Source organism: Natator depressus, chromosome 5 (genome assembly GCF_965152275.1).
Source record: "Natator depressus isolate rNatDep1 chromosome 5, rNatDep2.hap1, whole genome shotgun sequence".
NCBI lineage: Eukaryota > Metazoa > Chordata > Testudines > Cheloniidae > Natator > Natator depressus.
The window spans coordinates 93,556,112-93,579,121 of record NC_134238.1 but is presented as its reverse complement, the minus strand read 5'-3'; the positions used below and the strand labels follow the sequence as shown (position 1 = coordinate 93,579,121).

The 23,010-nt window shown below is 39.8% G+C and overlaps 1 protein-coding gene across 5 annotated transcripts in view; it reads left to right on the top strand.

Moving 5' to 3' along the window:
• The window catches only part of VPS13A (vacuolar protein sorting 13 homolog A), a 277,386-nt gene that overhangs the window by 197,188 nt on the left and 57,188 nt on the right, over positions 1-23,010 (top strand). For all 5 annotated transcript variants that reach the window (XM_074953217.1, XM_074953216.1, XM_074953215.1 and 2 more), the window contains 8 exons: positions 64-197; positions 2,047-2,176; positions 8,691-8,926; positions 12,516-12,669; positions 13,704-13,850; positions 14,157-14,238; positions 20,758-20,827; positions 21,851-21,956. In XM_074953217.1, coding sequence (XP_074809318.1) covers positions 64-197; positions 2,047-2,176; positions 8,691-8,926; positions 12,516-12,669; positions 13,704-13,850; positions 14,157-14,238; positions 20,758-20,827; positions 21,851-21,956 — 1,059 coding nt within the window. The remainder of the gene's footprint in view (positions 1-63; positions 198-2,046; positions 2,177-8,690; positions 8,927-12,515; positions 12,670-13,703; positions 13,851-14,156; positions 14,239-20,757; positions 20,828-21,850; positions 21,957-23,010) is intronic.

Genomic DNA, 23,010 nt, shown 5'->3' with positions numbered 1-23,010 from the left:
ATGGTATTTTATACATAAGGTTTATCACACCACAGATACTTACTCTTATTTCATATCTGATAGCTTGGTGGCATTATAGTGGATGTTAACCTGACCGAACATTCTACAGTAATTACTTTATCAGATTACCATGATGGTGCAGCTCCATTCCTGTTAATTAATCATACCAAGGAGGAGATGATTGAGTATGGGCAGAGGTACGTATGTAATGTTGTTATAAAACTCTCCATAGCATAGAGGTGCAGACTGTATATATAAACTTACATGTGCATATATGCTTACAGTGTATGGGTTACAGGGTCACATACATGTGCGTGTGCACATATATAATTGTGTGTGTGAGAGAAAGCAAGAACATGCAATTTGTGCACTGTACGTATATATATAACTGCAAGTTTTCTCTAGTGCTGTGTACTGTCTCTCAAAGAGCTGTGAAAAATGAGATTAAAAAATCCCAAAATATTCAGCATGTTTCATGAGGTGGAGATGTACTTGAGGTGCGTAACATAGATGGTATCCTGTTGTTGGATGGGATGGATTGTTAATGAAGTAATGTTGTGTTGTCCATGAGGCATGGGGCTACAAGAAGAAGAAGAGAAAAGAGATGGTGGTGTGAATAGGACACTTACCTGCAACCAAGGAGAACTGGGTTCTACCCTGGCTTTACACAGACTTGCCACATGATGCTGGGCAAGTCAGTAAAACCAAATTGTCACCCATAGCCACTCATTCATGTACCTCATTTTCTGGGTGCACAACTTGCAACATGTTGGGCCTGATGTTCGTAGGCAGTGAGCACTCGCAACCCTAGCTGAAGTCAGTAGGGCTGTGAATACTCAGCATCTCTGCAAAATGGCACCTTTTGGTGTTTCAATAGAGGCACTCAAAATTAATGGACTGTGTTGAAAATTGTAGTTTGCTGTTCGGAAGTGTGCAGTTAAGAGAGAGGATAGCTGTTAGTAGGACCCAGTGGCTATAGGCACCCTTTGCTGCAAAAACTACATGAATCCTGCTTCTTTTTGTTTGTTTATATTTTTGTTGCTTGTTGAATGAAGTTGTGGCATTTGAACATATTATTTCTAGCTTGTTGAGGTGTCTTTCAGGAATCCCCCATGCAATTTTAAAGCTATAATAGATAAAGTTCTTTACCCAAGAAACAAACAAAACAGTATATTATAGTAGGGAAAGACCAGTTCCTGATAGTATTACAAAATACTGCACCAGACATACCCCTAGCTGTGTCAAGGCTGAATAGATCTGTAAAGCTCCTACGTTTTTGCAGATGTCCATAATACTGAGACACTACAGACTAAACCTTCGTGCCTCAGCCAGCAAATTCTGTGGTAGAGTGTGCTCCAGGTAGTTCCATCTATAAATACATTGTTCTTCTCAAGAAATGTTTGTGTGATAGTACTCAGCCTAGATTTCCTTTATGATTTCTAAGCTCTGCTTTCTGCCTTCTTGTTACTTATTTGCCATTAGTAACCAATAAGTGGAGATACTATGAAACAGAACAGAAATTTTACTAATTAATATCAAGTAGATCTCATACCATTTTCGGAATTTGAATAAAATAGATACACAGGTTGACCAAACACAAGTGAGGTTTTAAAAGGAAACAAGTATAGGCTATGGATAAGATTTACTAATACCTGTACGAGAAGTTCATTTATGTTAATAAAATATTTTTAAAAATTATAATTCCACTAAGCTGAACTATCCCACACTTCATAAAATTATAAACACGTAATACTGCTTTAATTACTCTCCTCTAAAGTGTGTGTGTGTATGTATTATTTACACACTGTATATTGCCTTAAAGTTCACACTTTTATAGTTTAAAAAAACAAAGTGAAAACCTTTATTAATGTATTCCAAGTGGAATATTGCCAAGAAACAGGAAACCCACGAATGATAGATTGATACTATGAAAGTGAGAATAAATTAACAGGTAAGAAATGTTGCAATTCTTTGATTGGTGTGTTAGATTTTGAGTTTGTTGTTTAAAAGATCATTGAATATATATTGTTAATCATTATTTTGCAGTTCTCTCAATGTGATGGAAGACTGTCTTATGCCAAATAAAGCAGTATTGTACACCTGGGCTGATCCAGTAGGCTCGAGAAAGTTGAAATGGAAATGTGGAAAGTGCAATGGGGAAGTAACACAAAAAGATGTATGTGTACTGTTTAACATAATAGAACTCTTACCAGTGCTATCGGTTGATATTGTATTTCTGTATGTTAATTTTAGGCCCCAGTATTGCCCTTCTGATGCTCATAATTATGAAAGCAGCTTTCTGGCCCAGACACTAGCAGGCTGGCAGTACTTTATTTACAGACATATTTTTCTAAAAATTGGTACTTGATTAAAACACCTGTTAAAATGTGGTTTATATTTATATGGCTAAGTATTCAAAAGTCAGAAATGTTGATATTAAGGTTGCCTGCCAACCTAAGTTCTTTCCCTTGTGTTATGCACTACAATAGCCTTTAAATACATGATCTCAACAAATAGAAAAAAAACAACTGGGTTTGCTTTTTACAGTCTTAGATGCACACTATTAGAAGGTGGTATACTTGCGTATTATTCTGCAGGTATCAGACAGTCCATGAAAGTCATTCAGTCTTGCATAACCCTGTTGCATTTAAGGCATGATTGAGAGCCTACTGAAGTTGATAGACTCCCATTCACTTCAGTAGGCTTTAGATTAGGCTCTTCCTGCACACTTTTGAAGATGCACTTTACAGGTTGTAGGATAAAGTATAATACATATTGTATTATTTGAAAAATAGCATGCAATCTTTTGAATTTAAGTGCTTCGGAGTATACAGGAGCAGCATTTAAGCTTATTCATGTCTTAACTTTGACATTTTCTTTATTTTAATTGCTTACAGTGTAACTTTAATGTCCTCCTAGCATGGTGGTTGTTCAATGGAATTTTTTAGTTCTTATTTTAAAAATAAATTCCAGGAAAGTTTGTTAGACACCACTGGACCACTCTATTTTGCGGAGGAGCGCTGATTCACTGAGTTCAGTATCAATAATTTTTTTAGTTGTTCTTGTAGTATCCTAGGGTATGTCTACACTATGAAATTAGGTCGAATTTATAGAAGTCGATTTTTTAGGAAGCGATTTTATACAGTTGATTGTGTGTGTCCCCACTAAGCGCATTAAGTCGGCGGAGTGCGTCCACAGTACCGTGGCTAGCGTCGACTTTCGGAGCATTTCACTGTGGGTAGCTATCCCATGGTTTCCGCAGTCTCCGCTGCCCACTGGAACTCTGGGTTGAGCTCCCAATGCCTGATGGGGCAAAAACATAGTCGCGGGTGGTTTTGGGTACATGTCATCAGTCGCCCCTCCCTCCGTGAAAGCAACGGCAGACAATCGTTCTGCGCCTTTTTTCCGTGCGGACGCCATACTGCTTTCAGCAGATGGTGCAGCAGGACTGCTAACCGTCGTCATCGAATGACCGCTTTCGCTGTAATTCTGCTCTGCTGCTCTTGTCTCGATAGCGAATTTCTACATGTTGGCTGTCATGGGCTCCCGCTTCTGCTGCAACTCCGCTCTCCTGCTCTCATGAATCCACCTCGCAGGTCCTCTAGACATTCTCTATAAATATCTATTCCCATGGCATCCGTCGTCAGCCACCGCTTCCGCTGCAACTCTGCTTTGCTGCAGACGCCATACCAAGGCAAGCATGGAGCCTGCTCAGATAACTGTGGCAGTTACGAACGTAAACACCTCGCGCATCCTGCAGTATCTTCAGAACCAGAACCTGCAAATACAGGCAAGGAGGCGACAGCAGTGCGGTGACGAGACTGATGAGGACATGGACACAGACTTCTCTCAAAGTACGGGCCCTGGCAATTTGGACATCCTGGTGGCAATGGGACAGGCTCATGCCATGGAACGCCGATTCTGGGCCCGGGAAACAAGCACAGTCTGGTGGGACCGCATAGTGTTGCAGGTCTGGGATGATTCCCAGTGGCTACGAAACTTTCGCATGTGTAAGGGCACTTTCATGGAACTTTGTGACTTGCTTTCCCCTGCCCTGAAGCGCAGGAATACCAAGATGAGAGCAGCCCTCACAGTTCACAAGTGAGTGGCGATAGCCCTCTGGAAGCTTGTAAAGCCAGACAGCTACCGGTCAGTTGGGAATCAGTTTGGAGTGGGCAAATCTACTGTGGGAGCTGCTGTGATCCATGTAACCAACGCAATCACTGAGCTGCTGCTATCAAGGGTAGTGACTCTGGGAAACGTGCAGGTCATAGTGGATGCCTTTGCTGCAATGGGATTCCCTGACTGTGGTGGGGCAATAGACAGAACGCATATCCCTGTCTTGGGACTGGACCACCTTGGCAGCCAGTACATAAACCAAAAGGGGTACTTTTCAATGGTGCTGCAAGCACTGGTGGATCACAAGGGACGTTTCACCAACGTGGGATGGCTGGGAAAGGTACATGACATTCGCATCTTCAGGAACTCTGGACTGTTTGAACAGCTGCAGGAAGAGACTTACTTTCCAGACCAGAAAATAACCATTGGGGATGTTGAAATGCCTATAGTTATCCTTGGGGACCCAGTCTACCCCTTAATGCCATGGCTCATGAAGCCATACCCAGGCAGCCTGAACAGTAGTCAGGAGCAGTTCAACTATAGGCTGAGCAAGCGCAGAATGGTGGTAGAATGTGCATTTGGACGTTTAAAAGTGCGCTGGCAGAGTTTACTGACTCAGTTAGACCTCAGCGAAACCAGTATTCCCATTGTTATTACTGTTTGCTGTGTGCTCCACAATATCTGTGAGAGTGTAAAGGGGGAACATTTATGGTGGGGTGGGAGGTTGAGGCAAATTGCCTGGCCGCTGGTTATACGCAGCCAGACACCAGGGCGGTTAGAAGAGCACAGCAGAGTGCGCTGCGCATCAGAGAAGCTTTGAAAACCAGTTTCATGACTGGCCAAACTACAGAGCGAAAGTTCCGTTTGTTTCTCCTTGACGAAAACCCGCCCCCCACCCTTGGTTCACTCTACTTCCCTGTAAGCCAAGAGACCTCCCCCCCTTCGATCACGGCTTGCAGAGGCAATAAAGTCATTGTTGTTTCAAATTCATGCATTCTTTATTAATTCATCACACAAACAGGGGGATAACTGCCAAGGTAGCCTGGGAGGGTGAGGGAGGAGGGAAGCCCTGGGTGGGGTGGTGGATGAGGGGAGGAGGGCAGGACAAGGTCACACTGCACTTAAGAACTTTTTGAATGCCAGCCTTCTGTTGCTTGGACAGTCCTCTAGGGTGGAGTGGTTGGGTGCCCGGAGGGCACCCCTCCACCCCCCGGCGTTCTTGGGCATCTGGGTGAGGAGGCTATGGAACTTGGGGAGGAGGGAGGTTGGTTACACAGGGGCTGCAGCGGCGGTCTGTGCTCCTGCTGCCTTTCCTTCAGCTCAGCCATACGCTGGAGCATATCAGTTTGATCCTGCAGTAGCCTCAGCATTGCATCCTGCCTCCTCTCATCATGCTGCCACCATCTATCATCTTGATCCTGCCACCTCTCCTGTCGCATGTCCCTCCTGTCCTCATGTTCATTTTGTGCTTTCCTGGACTCTGACATTGCTTGCCTCCACGCATTCTGCTGAGCTCTTTTTCAGTGTGGGAAGACTGCATGAGCTCAGAGAACATTTCATTGCGATTGTGTTTTTTTCACCTTATCTGTGCTAGCCTCTGGGACGGAGATGATAGTTGAAACATTTGCAGCTGCGGGAGGAAAAAAGGGGAGAGTATTATTTAAGAAGACACACTTTATAGCACAGTGGGTAGACTCTTTCACAGTGAACCGAGCTGTTAACATTACATAGCACATGTTCTTTCGGTACAAGGTCGCCCCCCCACACACACACCCAATTCTCTGGGATGATCGGTTCACCCCTCCCCCCACCGCGTGGCTAACACCGGGGATGTTTTCTTTTCAGCCACAGGCAAACAGCCCAGCAGGAACGGCCACCTCTGAATGTCCCCTTAATAAAATTCCCCTATTTCAACCAGGTGACCATGAATGAGATCACTCTCCTGAGGATAACACAGAGAGATAAAGAACGGATGTTGCTTGAATGCCAGCAAACACCGGGATCGTAAGCTGCCATGCTTTGTTATGCAATGATTCCAGACTACGTGCTACTGGCCTGCCGTGGTAACGTGTCCTACCATGGAGGAGGCAATAAGGCTGCCCTCCCCAGAAACCTTTTGCAAAGGCTTTGGGAGTACCTCCAGGACAACTTCATGGAGATGTCCCTGGAGGATTTCCGCTCCATCCCCAGACACGTTAACAGACTTTTCCAGTAGCTGTACTGGCCGCGAATGCATCTCAAGTCTTCAGGGCAAATTAATCATTAAACACGCTTGCTTTTAAACCCTGTCTTATATTTACAAAGGTACACTCACCAGAGGTGCCTTCTCCACCTTCAAGGTCTGGGAGCCCTCGTTGGGAGGGTATTGGCTCCAGGGTGATAAACAGTTCCTGGCTGTCGGGGAGAACAGTTTCATCATCATCATCTTCCTCATCCCCAAAATCCTCATCCCTGTTGCGTGAGACTCCCCCCTTGCAGGAGTCCGTGTACAGGGGTGGGGTAGTGGTAGGGGCACCACCTAGAATTTGCATGCAGCTCGTCATAGAAGCGGCATGTCTGGAGGTCTGACCTGGAACGGCCGTTTGCCTCTTCGGATTTTTGGTAGGCTTGCCTGAGCTCCTTCAGTTTCACTCGGCACTGCTGTGGGTCTCTGTTCTAGCCTCTGTCCTTCATGCCCTTGGAGATTTTTTTCAAATATTTTTGGCATTTCGTCTTTTGGAATGGAGTTCTGATAGCACGGATTCGTCTCCCCATACAGCAATTAGATCCAGTACCTCCTGTTCTGTCCCTGCTGGAGCTTTTTTGCGATTCTGGGACTGCATGGTCACCTCTGCTGATGACCTTACCACGCCGGCCAAACAGGAAATGAAATTCAAAAGTTCCTGGTGTCTTTCCTGTGTAAGTGCATCTGAATTGAAAGTGCTGTCCAGTCACAATGGAGCACTCTGGGTTAGCTCCCGGAGGCCAATACTTTCGAATTGCGCCCACACTACCCCAAATCTGACCTGGCGATGTTGATTTCAGAGCTAATCCCCTCTTCGGGGAGGAGTACAGAAATCGATTTTAAGAGCCCTTTAAGTGTTTAAAAAAAAAAAAGTGTAGACCAGGGCCTAGAGATTTCATCCTTGTTAAGTTCTGTAGGACTTTTCCATAAGGGAAGAACCAGAATATCAAATGTTGAAGACTTAGCAGGTGACAAAGAAAGGAAAGAAGCAAAGAGAGACAAAGCAAAACAATTTAATGACACAGGTTTTCAAAGCATGCAATGTTGGAGACATAAGGGCCAATTGTCGTTTTCTGAATAAATGGGTAGTGCTATGGGAATTGTGAAACAATTGTGTTGCCATTTTCCTTTATTCAGGTAACTTAGTATTGCTAGTTTTGTTATACTGGAGACTTGCCTATGAGAACAGGGTAATTTTTAGTGTGTGGCAGCAAGGTCCACATGGATAGTTAGTGCATGACAGACTAGTGCAAGGTAGATTTACAACCCAGCTTGCAGCACACTGACTGTATAGACAAACCCTGATTTCACAATAGCACTGTTTGTGTTAGTAGAGTTTTTGGATTTAATAGTATTATTTTCTAACATTTCTCCAAGAATTCGAAACCTGGTTCTAAAATTCTAAAACTACAAATTTCAGCTTATTTTTTGCATGTTAAGACCAGTCTGTTATAGGAATTATCCTTTAAACTGCTGAGACAAATAATAAACCACATATTTAAAACACAGAACCATGTTATACTCAATTTTAAGTGCAGAACTCCTGTTGAAAACAATAGGAGTTTGTACAAGAATGGAGACTAGATTGTCTGCAAGATCCTTACTTATAAAAACCGTGACAGATTCTTAGTTATGGAGACCTAAGACAGTTGCCAAAAAGCTCTTTTATATCCAGAGCAACCAATCATAATTTAAGATATTATTCCATTTCACTTTTTGAAGATATGGAAATAATTTAATGTATAAGAATATTTTACACATTCTGGTACATTAATATAATGAAAACGGATTTTTTTTTATTTTAATCACCTGAACAGAAATGTTTTGTGTTATCGAGGCTATACTTAACAGTACTAATGTATAGTTCACTTTTTATTTCTCTTATGCTAACTGTTCTCTTGGTTTCAGTTTTATGCTTCTCCAGTGGGTAAATATAGATTTCCTCTTCTTTTCATTGTTTCTAATAAAGCAGAAACAAATATTAACTTCTGATGTGTTTGCCTTAGTTTAGTCAATGATCAACATGTGCGTAGCTCGCATAGGGGGAATAATATTTGCACTTATACATATTTTGAACTTTATTCCCATTTGTCCCCTTGTCTTAGTGAGTGCTTGTACAATTGAGATCTCGCTTCACGATTCAAAATTTTACTATTTTTGAATTTCATATAATATACTTCTTATGAATATAACCTGTTTTCTTCCATTCTTACCCTCTCCAGTGTCCTACCTTCCCAATATAGCTTTTATTTGTCAGTGTCCATGTTGCTACAAAATTTACATTTGTTTGTCAAAGTAGAATGAACAAGAGTTGCAAACTTTTGGGGTTTTTTTTCTCCTCATGTAGGACATGATGGACTCTCTCCTCCTGGATAAAAAAAAGAGAGTTTATTTAGTTTCATTTTTTGAAGGCTTGCAACGTATTATCCTATTCACTGAAGATGAGAGTGTATTTAAAGCAACATATGAAAGTGAAAAAGTAGAACTAGCAGAACAAGAAATTGTTCTATCATTACAAGATGTTGGAATTTCTTTAGTCAACAATTATACAAAGCAAGAAGTGTCCTACATTGGAATTACAAGGTAAAGTAATCTATTAGGTAGGGAGTCACTATAAGAATTATTTCAAGCATTTTAAACTCAGCTAGTTTTATTTTTAGTTTTATACTTTTTGGTCTGATCTAGTCGTCTTGTTGTTAGTACTAAATCATTGTGTGTTTGTAGGTTGTACTCGGAATTCCATTTCCATTTAGTTTTATGCTTCAAATTGGTATGTGCTTTTTATGGGTATGCGTGTACAGTATGTCATATTAAACTTTCTGCTGCACAGCTTCTCTCCTCATTCATCACTAATGGGTAATACCTCCCACCTGTGGAATTTGGAAGGAGTCCACACTGGTGTAGACTCCAAGTCTAAGCCCTACCCTTCAGCTTAGGCAACCAGATTGTCTTCTTCCACCAGGGGAACAAGTTAGCAGTTCAGTTTCTCCCAGCCAGTATGTTTTATAACTAACTTTTATGTTTTTGTGCAGTAGCAACTTCATTTTAGCTTCTAGCTCCTCTCTCCCTCAGCTGAGTTGCGGAATTACCATAGTGTTAAGGCTATAACCCTCTATTTTCTCCTGTATAACACTTCATGAGCAGCTCCCTCTGACCCCATCACAACAGAGAAGCCCTACTAGCATCTAACCGAGTCTGAGATGTGCTATATATTTATAAGGACTCTCAGAGGGCAAGCGATGCTGACACAAGCCACAAATCCTTACTCATCCAGAAGGGTGAGCTATTCCTCTTCTTTTTGATCAATACTCTGCACCCAGATTCTTTAAAAAAACAGCTGGTGGTAACTTCAGCAAGGCTCAGGTTGCAAGTTATGCATCTGTATCCATTCAGGGACAAAATCCCAATCAGTGCCCACTCATATTTGCCAGGTGCTGGAAATGGTTCAAAATCAGGAGGAACTTTTTAATCCCAATACAGAGAGCTGCTTTACCAGGGTCAAAATAGGCATGGCTCTACAAATGTTTGCCATAGTGGTAAAATTATGGTCAAAGAACCAAAACTTCACTGAATCACTGTTTTTCTGACAGCAATCCCCCATAGCTAGTTGCCAACTAGGATTGCTGGTGGCATGCACAGGTGTTATCGCCTGAGTGGGATTTCTCAAAATGTGTCTCCAGAAATTCCTTCAAAGTATGTAGAACTGCACAGTAGACACAATGCAAAATTAAGCATCATTTCCACATAAAATGACCTCACTTGTGGGCAGGTAAGGACATAAAACATCCTGAAAAAACAACCTGCTTTTCACTTTAGAGCCCTGCATACTCACTACAGAAGCAAGCCTGTCAGAGAGGGGAACATACCTTGGGTACAAGACAAGTATGCATCCCTCATTTTGGAAAAAGGAAGACATTAGTTCTCTCAAGCTTACATATTGTTCTGTACCATTTTTCAAAATCTCAGCACATTCATCCTTTTAGTTCACTTGGACAGCTCTGTCAGTGACGTGTCTGAACAAAAACGTAGGAACGACTCTATGGGATCAGACTAGTGCGTTCATCACGTCCAGTATTCTGTTTGTATCTGACTGGGGCCAGTGTCAGATGCTTCAGGGAAAGGTGCAAAAAACCCTGTAGTGGGCAATTCTGGAATAATTGCTTGAAAAGGAAATTTTCCTACATCTGGTTGCTAGAGGTTGGCATATGCTGTGAAGCATGAATGTTCACATGCTTTCCAAAACTGCGGAATAACTAGGAGTGAAAGCTTCTTCCAGAAGCAATGTTGTGGGCAGAGAAGAATCTGGTGCCATTCTGAACTGTTCATGTAAAGGATACGAAAAGAGGAGGAAAAAGAACTGAGGTCATTTTCTTAGTCTTGCACTGGCTTGGTTTGGACCTGATAGAGACAGCCAAGGAATTTCCATTGTACCTGCAGAAGAAACCAGACTTCTTCAGCCAGGGTCTCCGTCTGGATATGGACCACCTACAGTTAACAGCCTGGGGTATCTAAAGAGGAGCGGGTTCTCATTTAGTCTTGTAGTTGCATTTTGATATCCCAGCGGAACTCAGCCAGAACTCCATTCATTCATTGATCCGGTCAAGTTTCATTTCTGGTCTGAGGGTAAACAAGTATCCTGAAGTTCTGGTGACCTCAGCTACACTGGAATTTCTCCAGGATGTTTGGTTCTTGTCCTAAAATTAACCACTATAGAACAGTGGGTACCAATTCTAATGGCAACAGGCTCTTTGACTGAAGATCCTCAGATGTCAGGGTTCATCAGGATGGCCAGAGGAGACAAGCCTGCAACCAGCTATTCTAGTTGCATTTAGAAAGAGACGTTTCAGAATTAGTGCCCAAATGTTGTGGTGTGAGAGAAAGATTATTCTTATAGTACCAGCAATCTTTCTGGTAAATTCTTCTTACCATACTTGTTGGGAAATGGTTCTCCCATCAATTTTTTTCATTCCTTAGCATTCCTTTAGAAAGGTTTGCCATAAATGAACATTTATAAAGCTCTAAAGATGTCTCTCAAGTGTATGGAGTACACATAATAAGTGTATCCTGTTATCTTGTTTCATCCGGAATACCAGGGGTGAAATCCTGGCTCAGTTGAAGCCTGTGGAGTTTTGTATTGGCATCAGTGACAAGCACTTTAGGCCTCAAAGATGCTGCAGGCAAGATGTTAAAATCCTGCACCAGTTAGCATGCTAGACATGAGTGAAACCATTCCTGGAGGAAATTAAGGATGCTAGTGGCATTGTGGGTAGAAAATAGGGTCTGAATACCTTCTGAGAAAACTAGCAAGGTAGGTTTCTTTCCATTAAAAAGATATTGCTTCATATGAGAGGAACAGGCTATCATTCTACTGTAATAATATAAATTGTCCCTTATTCCTTCCCCTGCCCCACATATACACTTCTGTGATTCACGGCTCACTTCTTGCCATTTTTGCGGCTGAGGTGAGACTGCTGTACAGCACAATGTGAAATTTCAGCAAATTTTCTTTTGGTTATCAGCTTCTCTCCTCATTCAGCCCACCCTGGTAGTCTGGTAAATGACCAAAATATAGTTTGTAACCAATTGAAAATTTTCTACAAAGAGAGACGTAAACATAGAATTGCCTGAAGGTTAATTAATGTAATTACAAGTTGTTGACTTAATGCTTATGATTTGTTGTTTCGCATTCATATACAATTCTGGCAAAACTCTTCTGTTGGCCTCAAATGAAGGGAGGGGCTTACTCCTAAGCCTCCAGAACAGTTCTGGGTTATTTCTGAATTCCACAGGTGAGAGGCATTACTTGTTCATTAGGAATGAGGAGAGAAACTAAGATATTCAGGTAAGAAATTTTTCATTTTGTATCTTGAACAACACTGGTAGGGGGAACTGTATAGTTTTTTTTTTTAAACCCTCTTGGATAGATATGCAGCAGCAATCAAAATTAAATATTACCTAGTACTAATACTAAGTTGCCAATAAATAAATAAAATAACCAGAAAGAGTACTCCATGAAATTTGGTATTTTTGGTTTTGTCTGTCATATGTTTTATATGTATTGAGGATCCACGTCCAGCAAAATATTTAAAATGATAAAATTGTCAAAATAAACTTGAAACTCCTAATCTTTCATTCTTTTATGTTTACCATTTGTTTTGTTTTCATTTACAAGTTCTGATGTAGTTTGGGAGACAAAACCCAAGAAGAAATCAAGGTGGAGACCAATGAGCATTAAGCAAACTGAAAAGTTAGAGAGAGAATTTAAAGAATACAGTGAGCTGTCCCCTTCAGAAAACAAGATTGTTGAGCTGGAAACAAATGTTATGGTAATATTTGATAGTACTCTTTACTCTTAGATATTAATTTGTATATAGAGATATACATACATACGTACATATAGGGCAAGAGAAGAAGGAAAATTCTATACATAGCATCAAATTTGGACAAAATTCCAATAGAGTCCATTTGAAAACCTTTCTATATATATCTCCAGAAAGGATACATTAAGACCTTAAAAGCTACTGTGTCTAGTTTGTTTTTAGCCTTTACCTTATTTAAGGAGGCATAACCGATTGCAGGTTGTGTGTTCATAAAATCTGCACACACATACACAGTCAAGGAGTGTTGCACTTCTTCACATGATGTTTAATACAAACTTTTTGACACTATAGCTTTTTCTACTTACATATTTTGTTATGGAATTCTTTAAACAGTTATAAATATTATCACTGCTAACATACAAGCAAATAATAAATGTATAGCTTTACTGTGGTAATATACAGCAAAGGTAACGGTATAATTAAATATGTGGTTGATAAAGTGCTATCGGTAAGATAGCATAATAGAATAGCTATGCATGTTTCATTTCTAGGCAAGGTGAATCACTTAAAGCAGTGTTTCATATCATACAGTAACTACCAAGCAGAACATTATAAATGATTTTTTTTTAAAATTAAAAAGTACTTTAAGATCTGAATCTTCCTTTTTCTGTATGTAGTAGGTTTATACTTAAATAATTTGTACAGGAAACTGAGTCCAGGCTCCTGCCACCTACAAGTTTATATCTTAGAATGACATTGTTCACCATACTATTGTACATCAACTTTAGACAGCAACATGTAAATAGATAAATAAACCCTCAAAATAAGTGTACAAACTTAGGTCCTAGTCTTGCTTCTGTTGAAGTTAATGACTATCCCCATTCACTTGAATTGGAGAATATTCTAACATTTGAGCAGTAACACTTTTTAATATTAGTTTTACAGTTGACTTTCAAAAACGTACATTTTAAAATTAGAGTTTCTGGCTACTGAAGCACACAGCACACCTATGGGTTTTTTTAAATATATTTATATTACAGGTTTGTTTAACTCCTAATGGTGGTAACATGAAAATCCAACAACCAAACGAAATTCCTGTAAGAAGAAATTATTTGCCAGCTTTAAATATAGAATATAGTACATCTGCGCATCAAAAGTCTGTCAGAGTCCAAGTTTACTGGATACAGGTGAGTCTTCCAAAGAACTAAAATGTATGATGACAGAATTAGTAAAGTTACTGTTCAAGAATTGTTTACAATGTTAGGGCTACAGAAATTAGTTTTTGTAGGTTTTGTAACCCAAATGATCTTTTTCAGAAATATATTGAACGCTTTTTGGATCAGTCACTTTTTTCTTTTGTGTTTGGCATGTGTAAAGGATATTTTAGTCTTTCTGTATGTTGCTTACCTAGAGTTTCTTTTTTAATTTTTAATAAACAGTCGCTACTTGAACAGCTAACATACATCATCTTGTCCTGTCCTTACCCTTATCAGATACAAAACCAGATTCCTGGAGCCATATTTCCTTCTGTGTTTTATCCTATTAAACCTCCAAAGTCCATCACCCTGGATTCAGGTTTGTGGATATAGTATAATATATTTCACAGTTCTTACAGAAATATAAATATATATTTTATATGCATTTGTAAGTGGTTTAGGTTGTCACACTAAGCAGAATAGAAGTTGGTCTCTTTAAAACAGAAAGATGTGCATGAAAAAGAGAGAGGCCACTATCAGTTAAATGACCATAAAACTTGATAACTACAGAGAAAACAAATATTAATATTAAGGAATGAATGATCCAGCCCATCCACCTAAAACCAAATGTATTATGACTAGAAGGCATACTTGGGTGAAATTGTCATAATTTTAACCAAAAAAAAAAACCAAACCCCTCTTTCATGCCACCAACATTAGATGTTTCATCCACTATACATAATACTTATTTGACACACACTTTTAATACTCTCAGAGAATGCACACACTTCCCCAGATTTACAACTGGTGCAAGTTGAATCATTTAAATCAATAGAGTTGCACCTTGCTTACACCAGGTTTGAATTTTGTCCTGAATCTTTGTTGTCATAGCACAGAAAAAGAAGATACGAAGTTTAAAAAAAAAACTGCTGGCCAGTGGTTCTCAACCTGCGGGCCACTTACGGTCCAATCAGCACAGCCCTGCGGCCCATGTGATATCCTCAGGGCCATACAGATAGTACTGGAGGCAGCCCACAATGGTATTTAGGTTAAGAACCACTGCTATAGACCATAAGAGTAAGGATACACTCCAGAGCTATTTCAAAGCCTCAGCTGTAGCCATTCAACCAATAGTTATTTTTATATATTTAGTAAGGAAAGGCAACTAGAAGGCAAGCAAGTGGCTCATCATCTAGGGGTCCGATCCTTATTTGGAGTGAGAGTTTCTGGTTCTGTCCTAGTTGCATCCTTGATGTGATTTGTGATGAGCAATGGGGGTTCTAACTTTGTGGTTACAAGGAAGTTATATCCATGAAAAGCAAATGTACAGGTGAGGAACTCCTTGGGGAAACATTAGAGAAATTAGTAGCTGAGAATAGAGAAAGGACTCAACCTTCACTATCAAAGCCAGCATAGAAGTCAGTTGGTTGCTCCCAACACCAACTTTATCTGAGAAGGGACTATTACCTTAGCTGAAGGAAAAATGTGGGGCAGGATTTCCCAATAAAACCTCGATAAATTTTCCTCCAAGCCTTCAAAATCTTCAGCATGACAAAGAAAAAAAATAGAGCATTTGTGTAGGAGAACTCACAATTCATGTACAAGCCTTTTTTTCCCATATTCTCCTCCCCCAAAGTCTTAGGAAATTGTAGGTAGAAGTCTCGGCAAGGCACTGGTTGCAATTTACGCATCTATACCCATATATAGACAACATGCCAATCAGTGCTCTGTCCGGAGAAACAGACCAATTCCTAATTGGAAAGAATTCATACCTACCAGTTATTGAATAGCTCATCTTGATTTTGAACTCCAGTGCAAAGTTACTCACCCAGTGGTCAAAACAGGCAGGGGTCTGGCCATAAGTTTACTATCATGGTAAAGATTTTTTAGAGATGCAAAACTCCATTCCATTTTCTGGGAGTTGTCATCTATAGACAATTATGTCCAGTGGCTAGGATGTGTGGTGCCATGCATTGGCATCATTCCCTGAATGGGTTTCTCAGAACGCACCTACAGAAATTCCTTCTGAGGACATGGAAACATGCACCTGATAAAATGCGAAATTAGGTGTCCTTTTTGGATCGCAACCAGATGTCCCTTTCTGGGGCAGGTAAATACAAAAAACATTCTGAAAGCCAACCCAATATTTGCTCTAAACACTTGTATACTCATTTTGGAAGCAAGTTTCATAGGATGAAGAACATACTTGGAAGACAAATTTCCAAAATCTTAATACACATCCTTTTGGTTCACATTGACAGCAATACTATGTCTCAGCCAGAACAAGCACATCCCACAAAAAAATTGACATAGGAGATTGGGCCAGTGGTCAATTGAGTCCAATATCTTGTCTAGGACTGTGGCTAGTATCAGCTGCTTCAGAAGAAGGTGCAAGAAACCACATTAGTGGACTATTATGGTGCTCACAAAGGAAGTTTCCTCCTACTTCCTGTTAGGGATTGGCTTCTGATCTGAGCATGAACGTAGATAGCTCTTCCCAAACCAGGGAGTAACCAGAGGTTAAAGCTTCTCTGCAGCAATGGAAGTAATGTCCTGGGCAGAGGGCATTTTCTGCGTTTTCAAGACAACTCACTTAAAGGATATAGAAAAGGAAAGGGGAAGATTGAAGGCATCCTCCTAGTCTTCCACTGCAGAAGGCCCTTTGGACTTGTTGGGCGGTCAAGGGACTGACAGTGCACCTGCAGAGAAGACCAGGACTCTTGAAGCATCAGGATTGGGAATACCTACAGTTAACAGCATAGTTATTGAAAAAGACATATAGTTCAGCAGGATTTCTCTGGTAGTCTCTTATACATTTTTGGAGTGCAGATAGAACTCAACCAGGAAATCTCATTAATTAATCTGGTCCAATTATATTGCTAGTGTCAGCGGAAACAAAGCTCTTTGGGGGGCAGGGACTGCCTCTTTGTACAGTACCCAGGCCAATGAGGCCCCAATCTCTAGATGCTACAATACAAATATAATAATAATCACAAAGTTCTGGTGATCTCAGCTACTTTAGAGTTTCTTCAGAATGATTTGATTGGATTCCTATAAACAAGCATCCTAGAAATGTGGTATCAGCCCTTGTGGCATTCTATAGGTAGGCACTTTGGGCTGTCCATTTGAGTATCATCGGATGCCAAGATTAATTAGAATGACATTACCTCCAAAAGGTAATTAATTATATCAAAAGTTAGGTTTTGGAATTAATTCCCCTATCTGTACAAGACCCATATTGCTGTTGCCATATGAATAAGGTTATTTTTGTAGCTCCAGAAATGTTTCTGCTCAAGATGAATGCCTTTTTCCACAATTCCTGGAAAATGGTTCTCCCATCATTTTTGTTCTGACTCTTAGCATTGCTTTGGAAGGTTGTGGCATAAATGGGCATTCCTGGTCTATGACTAGTGCTCCTAAACACTACAGGAATAAAAATAATACTTAAAACTAATGGCTGAAGCATGTGGAGTATATACACCAGTTGTCCCAGTTCATCTCATTCTATCCAAATTGCCAAGGCCTGGGTGCATCAAAGTGGCTGCAAGCTGGATTTTAAATCCTGCACCAGTTGGCATCCTTTTGTGATTCACTGTTTATTACTTCCCACTGAGGGATGAGGAGAAAAGCTATATAATTGAATGAGAAATTTCCTAGCTGATAATTTTCATTGTTAGCAGCTTCTCTCCTCATTAAGCCTACCCTAGTAGCCTGGAAAATTAGCATATAAATGGTTTGTAGGTTGTTGTAGCCGTGCTGGTCCCTGGATATTAGAGAGATATGAAGTAGGTAAATTAATTATTTTTATTGGACCAACTTCTGTTGGTGAAAGAGACAAGCTTTTGAGGTTACACAAAGCTTATCACTTTTACCAACAGAAGTTGGTTCAGTATTACCTCACCCATGTTGTGTCTCAGAATACAAATAGAAATTTTTCTTGAAAGGGAGACATAGACATATTACCATCTTAACTTGATATTCATTAATCAGTCTTATCTTAATGCTAATAATTGGTTTCTGGAGTGTTCCTACAGCTTTAGAAGACCTCTTCCAGAGTTGTAGGGTGGGGCTTAGTGCTGGAGTCTCCATCAACAGTCTTAGACTTGGAATCTTCTCTCCTGGTATACTCTGAGCCAGTTTGTGGACTGGAAGCATTTAAAGGCATAGCTCTCGATCGCCTCTGTCTTGCAGCAGTTCCTTACAAATGAAATACCGTGCTTGGTCTTCTGCTTTTCCCCCTGCTTTGCCATTTGGGGTGGGATGGAGGTTGAAGGAAGAGGCCAAGAGTGGGTGCTGTGTACATATTCCTTTCACATAAAAAGTGTGTGTGATGGGAAGGAGGTGATCCCTGTCTGAAAAAGGGCTGGGGAGGAGAAAGAGAAGCTCAGGAAAATAAGAAAGGAATGGACTATTTGCAGGGTGAATAAAAATCAGTGGGTTTTTTTTTTTAATTTAAAAGGTTAAATTGTTTTTAAATTAAATACAGGTTTATTTTTAAACACATGATTTAACATATTTGAAATTGACAACTGAAGTTAAGGCCTAAACTTATTATAATATATTAAAATTAATGCGAAGTAAAATATTAAGCAGCACATTTGCTGCCAATTTTTAAAGAAATTCAAGCCACTGAACTGCTGGAAGTCCATGGCTAAAACCTGGTACCAGAGTTTGCTGAAATGCTAAACCAGCTTTTGACATCCGAAGCCTCTTCTGTAAGTTTATAGATAATATTTTCTTCATTTGTTTGTTCAACTATGTCAGTGCAGTGACTAAAGTTTATTCGAAGTTAAGAAACAATTTGGGAGTTTGGAAAACAAACTTTCCTGCTTTTTTTAATCTATGAATAAAAACTAGGTCTGAGAAGGTTAGAGCTACTAATTCTAAAATCTTGAAGGACACAGTGACTAAAAACAATCAGTTCAATTCACTAACTACAGATAATACTTCCTTTGTTTAATGAATAAGCTAATATTTAATGCAAAACGTATTATGGTAAACTTTTTTTAATGTATCCAGCACTTTTCAGGTTGGTTTTTTTTTTTCAAAAAAACCTTGCTGTCTTTGTGCAAGTTTAATTGTATTTGAATGTCCATCCAAATAGATCTTGACACAAATCATAAGTAAAAAAATTAATGTAGTAAATAAGAAGTGCACTGTTCACCATTTTGCAACATACAAAAAATACAAATTTCAGTAAATGTGGGTTAAGACACACAGTTGCTTTAAATAAGTGTATAGATATGGTATATTCTCCTGGCTAGCAAAAAGAAACACCAAAGTTAGTATAAAGTGTATATTTAGTTTAGTTTATTAACGAATGAGAATCAGCCTTTCTTTATGAAAATAACTGAAAAGCACAAATGCAAAACATGATTAAAATCATTTATTTAAATCAAGGTTTTCTGCTTGCTGATTTAAATTATGATTAAAATCAGTTATTTATATAGCTTTGATGTAAGTCATTCCACCCCGGCTATTTGTTGATATTCAGTAGCTTTGAATGTTGATAAGTAAGGGTGAAGGCACTGGACTGCTCTTGCATTTATATCACCAGCCAGTGTTTTTAGTGGGAAGAATGGGCATGTCTTAGCTCCAGACATGAGCTGGTGTTGCCGCTGATATTTGTGTGATGAAAGGTATACCCCATTAGTGGGGGGAAAGGTCTGGAGCCAGAATAGATCATTTTTAGCTATAAGTCTCTGCATGCAGTACAAAAAACGTGTTGATTTTTTGTTTTTAATTTGAGTGAATGTATTGCTTATGCAAGGCTTAGATCAGTAGCCTTGGAAATTGGATAGGTATGGTTCAGGCATCTGCAGTGCAAATTTGACAGGGCAATGCTGTAGATCCATGGTTCTCAACTAGGGGTACTTATACCCTCGGGGTATTCAGAGGTCCTTCAGGGGGTACATCAACTCATCTAGATATTTGCCTAGTATTACAACAGGCTACATAAAAAGCCCTATCAAAATCAGTACAAACTAAAATTTCATACAGTGACTTACTTATACTGAAATTTATGTACAATATTTACATTCCAATTGATATATTTTATAATTACATGGTAAAATGAGAAAGTAGGCAGTTTTTCGGTAATGGTGTGCTGAGACACTTTTGTATTTTTATGTCTGATTTCATAAGCAAGTAGTTTTTAAGTGAGGTGAAACTTAAGGGTACACAAGACATATCAGACTCTCAAAAAGGGTACAATAGGCTGGAAAGGCTGCTGTAAACATTGACTGCTGCAGAGATTATCTGCAGAAGTTAGAGAGCTCATTTCCCATGTATATAATCTTCCTACTGTATTTGCCACTCCATGCATCTGATGAAGTGGGTTTTAGTCCACAGAAGCTTATGCCCAAATAAATTTGTTAGTCTCTAAGGTGCCACAAGTACTCCTCATTCTTTTTGCTGATACAGTCTAACACGGCTACCACTCTGAAACCTGTCTCCATTACTGGCAATTTTAAAATCAAGATTGGATGTTTTGTAAAGATAAGCCCTAGCTCAAACAAGAATTAATTCAGGAAAGTCTTCGTTATGTGTGAAGTTAAACTAGATTATCACAATGGTCCTTTCTGACCTTAGAATATATGAATAAAAGATTAAATTATAGCATTAGCTATATTAGATATAGCTAAAATAACCTCCAAAGCATTCATTTGCTATCAAGTGAAAATGCTATGTTTCTAAAAGTTGGTAGGCTGGAGTAGAGTGTTTTGATGTTCCATTTCCGTCTCCTCTTACTTCTCCTTCATTTGAATCACATGAGTGCCCATTCCTTCCATTGTATTCTATTTTATGGGATTTAAATACTGCAGATAATCAGGAAAATTTAGTTCATACATATTTCTTATAAAACCTGTACTGACCTCTTGGTTTTACCTCTTTATAGCACCAAAGCCATTTATTGATGTGAGTGTTGTCATGAGGACTGCAGGGCATTCTCAAATATCACGTATTAAGTAAGTATATTTTACATATTCCATTATGGTGGAATGTTTAAACTTTCCAAAACCATTATCTTTTCTTCTAGCAGAGGTACTCTTTCAATTAATAGAAAACTCCTTGTTGTGTGCTATTTTCCTTATGTGCTATTTTCCAAAAATTTTTGGAGTCATGTCTGCATTACATTTCTGATTGTAACATATAGGAAGATGTGTATTTTTGTGTACTTGCAATGAAAAATAGCTAAACTGATTTTGCTCACACTTTTGGAAATAAACTTCACTTGTGGACTGAGACAAAGCAAGGTAAATTTCAACCCAAAAGAAATTAATTTCAGAAAGATAGCAGTTGGGGAAAAAATGGAATGTGGAACTCAGGCTTGTTTGACCTGTTAGTTACCTGTGTGAGCACTTACAGCTCTGCATTAGAGCAAGCATTTGTTAACAATGTCATATATACAGCATTTGTTTAAGTTAAAAGGTGTTATATAGTGAAATTATTTCTGGTTATAGCAAATGTGGAGTTCAAATGTTACACTTCTGTTGTTGTTCATATTGCCATAGCACCTTGGAACCCTGGTCAGAGATCAGGACCTCATTGTGCTAGATGCTGTTCAAACACAGAAGAAAGAGATGATCCCTGCCCCGAGGGGCTTGCAGTCTAAAGTATAAGACAAGAGAGATCAGTGATAGATATAAGACCGATGTGGAGTACAAGTAAACAAAGAGTACTGGTCAGTATGATAAGTAGTGAGTGGTCTCTACACACAAGCAGCCTAACTGTTGTCAAATTTTTAATAGTATTCATGGCAAAGAAGAGTTTTGAGGAGAGAGATGTAGGTGGATAATGAAATAAGGTTTTTTTGGATGCTCACTGGGAGCACCTCCAAACCTTCTTTGACAAATGGCAGTGGATTGTTTAAGGAATTATTTTGCATCTATAGTTCATAAATAGCTAGTTTTAATACAATTTGAAGCTTTGCTTTTACAAACAATAAATTGCTGCTGTTTAATAGTTTATTGTTTTACTGTCATATCTAGGTACTTTAAGGTGCTGATTCAGGAAATGGATCTCAAATTAGATCTTGGATTCCTATATGCATTGGCTGAACTCTTTACACAGGCTGAGATGCCCAAAGACCAAGAGGTAGAAGTCTTTTTCATAAAAAGAGAGTAATTTGTAAAACATTACACAGATGTATGCAACGTGGGCTTCTGCTGCTGTAGGCAGTGTAGCAAAGTTCCTCTTCTACCTTGGTGGGTCCTGCGCTTTTTGGCAGATTTGCTTACCTCAGAGATTCACGGCAGCCCTCAGTTTGGCCACTTTCGTGGCTCAAATCCGCTGTTCACTCAGATAACCTCATCACTGGCCAGCATGGGGAAAAGGAAAGAGAATAATCCCTGCAGTCTCTGCTGATCCCCCACGTGGGTCGGGGAACAGCCCAGAGACCTTCCCCTCTGGAGGAACCCATAGTCCAGGTCAACTCCTCCTGTGTCTGATCAGGAGTTGGGAGGTTTGGAGAGGAACCCGGGCCTGCCCTCTACTCCGGGTTCCAGCCCAGGGCCCTGTGGACTAGAGCTGTCTAGAGTGCCTCTGGAACAGCTGTGCCACAGCTATAACTCCCTGGGCTACTTCCCCATGGCCTCCTCCCAACACCTTGGTTTATCCTCACCACAGGATCTTCCTCCTAGTGTCTGATCATTCTTGTACTCCTCAGTCCTCCACCAGTACGCCTTCTCATTCTCAGCTCCTAGTGCCTCTTGCTCCCAGCTCCTCGCACGCACACCACAAACTGAAGTGAGCTCCTTTTTAAACTCAGGTGCCCTGATTAGCCAGCCTGCCCTAATTGATTCTGGTAGCTTTTTAATTGGCTCTAGGTGTCCTAATTAGCCAGCCTGCCTGCCTGAATTTGTTCCAGCAAGTTCCTTCTTGTTCTGGAACTGCCCCTGTTACCTTACCCAGGGAAGATGGACCTGCTTAATCTGGGACTAATATATTCGCTACCATGGCCGAGGCATGTTTGGCATCATGGAGAAAGTCAAATGACATTTCTTTGTGAAGCTTGTAGAAGGCCCACCTCCCCCTCTGGAAGCTAAGGAATATGTGCAGTAGCTCCGAAACAGAACCATTATTCATACAGTATGACACCCTAATCCAGCTGTATATATATTCTTCATAGTATGAAAATGTGTAAATAAAA